General features: G+C 40.6%; 2 protein-coding genes across 2 annotated transcripts; both read right to left on the bottom strand.

Annotated features, from left to right (window-relative positions):
- Positions 1 to 555: 555 nt before the first annotated feature.
- On the bottom strand, positions 556 to 1920 carry LOC138031798 (uncharacterized). The gene has a single exon (XM_068879420.1). The coding sequence runs from the start codon at positions 1918 to 1920 to the stop codon at positions 556 to 558; it is 1365 nt and encodes a 454-aa protein (XP_068735521.1).
- A 32-nt stretch (positions 1921 to 1952) lies between these two features.
- Positions 1953 to 5048, bottom strand: LOC138031797 (uncharacterized). The gene has a single exon (XM_068879419.1). The coding sequence runs from the start codon at positions 5046 to 5048 to the stop codon at positions 1953 to 1955; it is 3096 nt and encodes a 1031-aa protein (XP_068735520.1).
- Between the last annotated feature and the right edge of the window lie 2030 nt (positions 5049 to 7078).

Raw genomic sequence — 7078 nt, 5'->3', positions numbered from 1 at the left:
TCAAACACAGGCTTATCACAGTTCCATTTTATTCAGTAGCATACGTGACGAGGAGTGCGTTCGAAATCTAAGAAATATGTATGTGCTCATAAGTAATAATTACAAAGCAGAAACAAGGTCTTAAATATCAAATGTATAGTTACCCGGTGGCTTCTCGATCTGCTTCCGCTTACAACGAAAATGTTCACAATCTAACGAGCTACTGTGACGTAAGTCATTACAAGTTTAGAATCTTTATATTACAGTGATTAAGTCATTAGCGTTAGTCTAGAACGACACACTCCCCCGCTCGAAGAAAAAAAAAAAAGTTTTATTTTTTTTTTTACAGATTTTGAGTTAATGATCAGAGTCAACAATCGATTAGTTTGATTTGTCTCTATTGTCCTCTTCTGGCAGTAATACTATAAGACGGTGGACAGCTCGTTCAACAGTGACATAACCTCTCCCATCGTATTTAGTCACAGGTTCACCTGGCCTGGGATTCTTGTACTGTACCTCTACTTTACGAATCTTTCCGTCTTTCCCTGGGTAAATTTTTGACACTCTACCGAGTTTTCACTGTCCCCTGATTTGGTTTGAGTCTTGCATCAAGACGATGTCTCCAACAATCATATTGCGTTGTGCAGTGTGCCATTTTTGTCTAATAATAAGGCTGGGGAAGTAATCTCTTGTCCATTTTTTCCAAAAGCTGTTAACGATGCCTTGAATGAATGCAAATCGATGTTGTGGGTTGGATGTAAATTTGAAAGGTCCACTTGGCACTCTGGCAGTTGATCTTCCTAGTAAAAGGTCGTTGGGACATAAATATGTACCATCATCGGGTGATGTTGGATGTCTGCCAATGGGTCTCTCATTAATCAAATTTGCGATCTCAAATAAAACTGTCTGTAGCTCTGAAAAGGTCAGAATGCTTTCATGGATGGCTGCGGCAATAGCTCTTTTGACTGATTTTACAAGAGCCTCAGAAACTCCGTTTTGCCAGGGAGCATCAGCTGTTGTGAATTCCCACTGGAAACCTTCTATGTTTCCGAATGCTTTTAATTCTTCCCAGTCCCATCCTTTGGTAACACTTTTCAGTTCTTTATTAGCTGCAACTAGCTGAGATCCGTTATCGGAGTAAAGTTTGAATGGATAACCTCTTAATGAAACAAATCTTCTCAACACCGTTAAAAACTTCTCAGTGCTGTAATCCGCTGTAAGATCTAGATACACGGCTCGTGTTCCTAAGCAGTTGAATTTAACTCCGTACGCTTTTCCTGTCGTTCGTTTTCTTACTTCATCTTTAATCTTGAATGGACCAAACAAGTCAATAGCTGTGCAATGCCAGGCTGGAGCGGGCTTGAGTCTCTCCTCTGGAAGTTCTCCCATTACTTGCTCACTTAGTTTTTTATCAAGCTTTCTGCATATGATACAGTTGTATTTGATTGATTTCGTCATCTTAAGTAGCTTTGTAATCCAGAATTTGGAGCGAATTTTACTGGCAGTTGTTAATACTCCGTAATGTCCCCTGTTATGGACATATTCTGCGTAGAGACGTGAGAAGCGATGCTCATAGGGTAATAATATAACTTCGCTCTTGTTGTAACTCATTTCCATCCAACGGGTGGCACGACCTCCCACGACATATATTCCATCTTTACGTAGGCGAGGACATAGACGTTTGTATTTTCCTGCCTTGAGTTCTTCGTGCATGTTCCTCTGAGCTTCTTTGATCCACAGATCTTCAGCCTTCATGAGATCTTCTGCAGTGGGTTCCCTTTTGACATTAAGGAATGTAGGTTTCGAATCTGTGTGATACATCGACAAAACTCGCGCTGTCACTCGTAGCAATCTCTTATAGTTGGAATAATTGTTTATGTTAATTCTGGTTACTAGATCGTCCTTTATAACTGCAGTCGCAATTCTTACGGTTTTCACCATGTCCGGTAATTGTTGTTCAGCGTAATTACGACTTATTGGCCATTCACTCTCGGGTTGGTTAAGGAATGTGGGTCCATCCTGCCAACTACTACCAAAACCAAGCTCGCTCGGTTCTTGCCTCTCGTTAACCGATCGGCAATGTTATGCTCGCTTTCGACCCAGTACCAATCTTTAGGATCAGTGCCTTCTTGAATTTCCCCTATGCGCGTCGCGGCAAATGTGTTGAAACCATAGGAATCCTTTTGAATCATAGCATGCACTATTTGGGAATCAAAGATATGGTAGCATTTCTGGAAATGATATCTGCACTGCTGTTGTACGAGCACTTTTAGTCGTTTGTTGATTATTGCTCCGCATAGTTCTATGCGGTCAACAGACATCTTCTTAATCGGGGCAAGGCGGTTTTTGGACAGAATCAGGCTACTTTTAAACAGGCCACCCTTTAGTTCCCATCTTACGTAAGCACATGCGCCGAAGGCTTGGCTGGATCCATCGCTAAAGATAATCAATATTGGATCTCCGACTGTATCACGTGGCTTCATGCATCTTTTAAATTTGACATTGTCCATCTCATGTAGTTCTTTGAAGAACATTATCCAATCTCGCTTATTCTCCTCCGGAATAGGATCGTCCCAGTTCATCTTGATGTCGCTTGCCCATATCTGACGCATCATTATTTTCGCTCTCACTGTGAAAGGTCCTGATAATCCGAGCGGATCGTAGATGCTATTAACTTGTGAAAGAATAATGCGTTTCGTTAGCTGTTCTGGAATTTCGTAGGGGAGCGGATTAGTCTTTGAATCTGTTTCGATGCGCAACTTGTGTTTCTTACGTGAAAAGTTTAGTTTAACTTCAAAGCATAAGTAATCCTTGACTGGATTCCACATTATTCCGAGGACTTTCTCTGTCGATGTATTTGGCTCGCTAGGTATAGCCGTTTTGTCTTGATTTATAGGATCATCTGAAAATATCCAGCCCTTGACTTGGAATCCACCCTTCTTAATCAAATTCTCAATATCGCTGGCAATTGTTTGCGCTGTTGGTAGGTCCTCAGTGCTGTCAATGATGTCATCCATGTAAGTATTATCTTGGATAATTTGTGCTGCTTGTGGGTACCTTTCTCTTCCCATCTCTGTCGATGTATTTGGCTCGCTAGGTATAGCCGTTTTGTCTTGATTTATAGGATCATCTGAAAATATCCAGCCCTTGACTTGGAATCCACCCTTCTTAATCAAATTCTCAATATCGCTGGCAATTGTTTGCGCTGTTGGTAGGTCCTCAGTGCTGTCAATGATGTCATCCATGTAAGTATTATCTTGGATAATTTGTGCTGCTTGTGGGTACCTTTCTCTTCCCATCTCAGCGGTTTTTCTTAGGGCTACTGTCGCAATGGTGCCTGACGGCTTATCACCAAATGATACTCTTTGTATGATATATGTATCTGGTTCTCTCGTCGTGTCCATATCTCGCCATAAGAATCGGTGGGTGTGCTGATCTATTGGCTTCGTCTTTACGGTATGGTACATCTTCCTGATATCACCCATCATTGCTACTTGGTTCTCCCTAAACCGTATTAATACTCCCACTAGATTGTTGAGTAGATCTGGACCTTTTGCCCAATATTCATTAAGTACATGGCCCATGCACTTAGCGCTACTATTGAACACTATTCTAACCGGTGTAGACTTCGAATCTGGTTTGAGAACTTCATGATGCGAGATATAATGTATGGGGCCTTTGTAACTGTTTAGTTCTTCTTTACTGAGTTTACGGGCAACATCCCTTGCAACCATATCTTTTATTTGCATATCGTAAATTTTGGCGTGCTGAGGGTTCTTGAGGAGCCTTTTCTCCGTAGAGATCAGCGTTGCCACGGCTACTCGCCTATTATCTGGGAGGGCAGAAGGGTTTTTGATCCAAGGATATTCTGCAATCCATCGACCATCCTGATAGTCATATTCGAGATTTTTGTCGATCAGCTCAAGTTCTCTTTCCTCTTTAATGCTGTACTCTTTACTCCCAATGGGACATCTCCCGCATTTACATCCTCCACAGCGGGGTTTACACTCGATTCCAAGATTTTCGATGTTGTAGAAATCCTCTACGTTCGCTTTCATAACATGAAGGACTTTTACATCACTGAGATTAGGTTTCACACTGGTTTCCTTGATTAATGGGTGTGTTCCTCCTATGCATCGACCGAAGCGATTCTTCAGAAGCAGCAAGTGTTCTGAGTTTTGCTCTCTCTCAGGGTGAAATCCAGCGTATTCATAGCCTATTAGGACATCGATTGCTCCGGTAGGGCGCACAATTTCTTCCGTTGAAACGTTTTTGAACAATTGCACTATACCATCAATATTTATGCTTTGAATGTCTGAGGTGATCTTGTCGATGCCATAAACGTGAAACTCGACAATTTGGCCTTTTTTGTCAATGAGACATAGCCGGTACTTTTCTGATGCAATCTTCTCGCTTTTCGCACCCACTTTTACGATAGACAGCTCTACCCGTATTCCCTTTAGTTTCTCTTCCCGTGCCCTTTTGTTTGTGATGAGTGATATGGAAGCCGCGTTGTCCCACATGACGTTTACGTATCCTCTCTTTGTTTTTATTCTTTGAAGTTGCAGGAGACATGTATCGATTTGTGAGTTGCTGCAGATATTTGCTGACGCTGTGACTTCTTTTCTTTCCTCGTGGATGGTTCTATGATGTTTTCCCGCGCAGTCGTTTATGCCACAATTTCCTTTTCTTTTACAATCATGAATGCGATGTCCTCTTTTCAAGCATGACCAACACGCATCCTTTTCCTTTAACATTCTTTTTCTTCCATCTACTGATTCGGACAGATATAATTTACATTCACTTGTCCAGTGCTCAGCGTTGTTGTGGAACAAGCATTTAGAATAATTCGATTGTCTTTCGTCAGTGTATTCTCTCGCGGTTGCGTGGTGCGCGACTGCTTTAGACATTGCCGTGTTGGAGTTGTAAGCCCGAAGTGCGGCACAATCATATTCTATGGCTCTCTTTTGATTTAGTAAAAATCGTAAAAGGCTAGGAAACTTGTTCATCTTGTCAACCATACTTGCATCTGAGCTGACTGATTGAGCCCACTCTCTCCTTATATCCATCGGTAATTTTCTTTCTATAATGCTTACAGAACTGGTCGTTGTAATCTATGCCTCAAGTCCAAGTCTTCTTAGGTCTCTATATCCGTCCTCCAACATGTTTACAAATTCGACGAGTCGTTTATCTTCTCCTTCTCTGATGATTTTGGTTCGTCGAATACTGTCAATGATCACATCTGCAACCTTGGCGGGGTCTCCGTACTTATCATCGAGGCGTTTCCACATTTCGTTAATGTCATCGTCTACACTCTTTACTGTTTCGTAAGGTTCTTTACCGAGACAGGATCGTAAGACGTACGAAACATCGCCTTTGTCTAAGGTGGGCTCAACATGCCTTTGGAAATCTCTTTTAAACTGTGGATATTCTCGTATTTCACCATCAAATTTGGGCAATTTTATTTTCTCCAAGCTAAGGTTGGTCGTTTTTTCCTTTATCGCTTGCTTTGATTCCTTTAGTTGTTCATCTTTAACAATTTGCACATCTAGTTTTTCAATTATCCCGTTGTACTTTCTTTGAATATCGTGAATCCATCTGATTTCAGATTCTGCTGATTCTTTCGTCAGCAAATTAAGTAGCTCCTTATTAGTTTGTTTGCATTCCTTAAATGCTTCTTCAAGTTGGAGCTGAAATTTTTGGATGGTAGAGATCGTACCCTTATCTGATTCTAGGATGTTGATAACACTTTGGCACGATGTTTCAAAAACAACTTGTGCCGTGCTTCTTCTTATAGCTGTTTGATCAATTATTCTCTGTATTTGCTCGCGCTCTTTGTTTCTCACTTCTTCATGCTCTGCTTCTGCGCGCGCTCTAGATTCTATTGCTACTATGTCGTTTATGTAACTCATCTTCATAGTCATAGCTTCCGTGAATGATTCTTGGACTTCCGTTATCCAGTTATCGGCAGTTTCTACTTCTTCGTCAGTCAAATACATGGCGTATAAATCGTGTTTGCTTTCTAAGAGTCCCCATGCTTCTACCAGCTGAGAATAATTGCTTTCGATAATCTCTCTGTTTCTCTTGTCAGCGATAGATTTGAGAAGCTCATTCCTTTTTCTTGTGAATCTTCCTTTAGCAGATCTTCGGATGATTTTTGCTTCTTCCGCGGCCGACATCTTTTTGCCCACGGTGGTTTTGCTATTTGCTAAACGGATTTCGAATGTTTCGTTGTTCACGGTCCTTTAACACCATCGGTTTCAAACACAGGCTTATCACAGTTCCATTTTATTCAGTAGCATACGTGACGAGGAGTGCGTTCGAAATCTAAGAAATATGTATGTGCTCATAAGTAATAATTACAAAGCAGAAACAAGGTCTTAAATATCAAATGTATAGTTACCCGGTGGCTTCTCGATCTGCTTCCGCTTACAACGAAAATGTTCACAATCTAACGAGCTACTTTGACGTAAGTCATTACAAGTTTAGAATCTTTATATTACAGTGATTAAGTCATTAGCGTTAGTCTAGAACGACTAGTCTAGAACGAGGTTGCATGATGCCTGGAGGACCTATGACTACAACAGAAACAAAGGAGAGAGAAAGAGAACGACAAATACAAAACAGAATACCAGTTCGAACTTGGTGGAATAAGTTACTACAAAAATTCTTCTTTTGGGCACTAAACCGTTTGTTATTTTTACGGATGCTATTTTAAGTTATTTCATCGGTTTTTCCTTTGTTTAGGGATGAAACTTAAACTTTTATTGTCAACAGGAATTAAATAACAATTATCTGTACTCTTTTGGACATAAAGAAATTGTTGATTTGTTTGTTTGTTTTGCTCTAAAATGCGAGCGAACAAGTGCTCCTGTTTTTCGATCTGCCTCGACAGTGACAAGAAAACTGTGCCCTTATGTTATAAACACGTAATTCTTGAGTTGTCGTAAAATTAGGGAGAAATATCACTAGCTTGTGTTTTCAGAAGTTTTTTTTTAAAATCACCTAAACTAAGGTAATTTGTTGGAACGGATCTTGTTTGACGTTTCTTTTCTTGATTGCATTGCCGTATTCTGCCGATTCTTGTTCCAAGCAAAGC

The sequence above is a fragment of the Montipora capricornis genome, chromosome 14 (assembly GCF_036669925.1).
Source record: "Montipora capricornis isolate CH-2021 chromosome 14, ASM3666992v2, whole genome shotgun sequence".
In the NCBI taxonomy this organism is placed as follows: Eukaryota; Metazoa; Cnidaria; class Anthozoa; order Scleractinia; family Acroporidae; genus Montipora; species Montipora capricornis.
The sequence above is the reverse complement of the archived record's forward strand: the minus strand, read 5'-3'. Positions and strand labels throughout refer to the sequence as shown.

Excerpts from the sequence above, each read along its gene's own strand:
- LOC138031798 (XM_068879420.1), bottom strand. The coding sequence starts at position 1,920 with ATGGTGAAAACCGTAAGAATTGCGACTGCAGTTATAAAGGACGATCTA.
- LOC138031797 (XM_068879419.1), bottom strand. The coding sequence starts at position 5,048 with ATGGATATAAGGAGAGAGTGGGCTCAATCAGTCAGCTCAGATGCAAGT.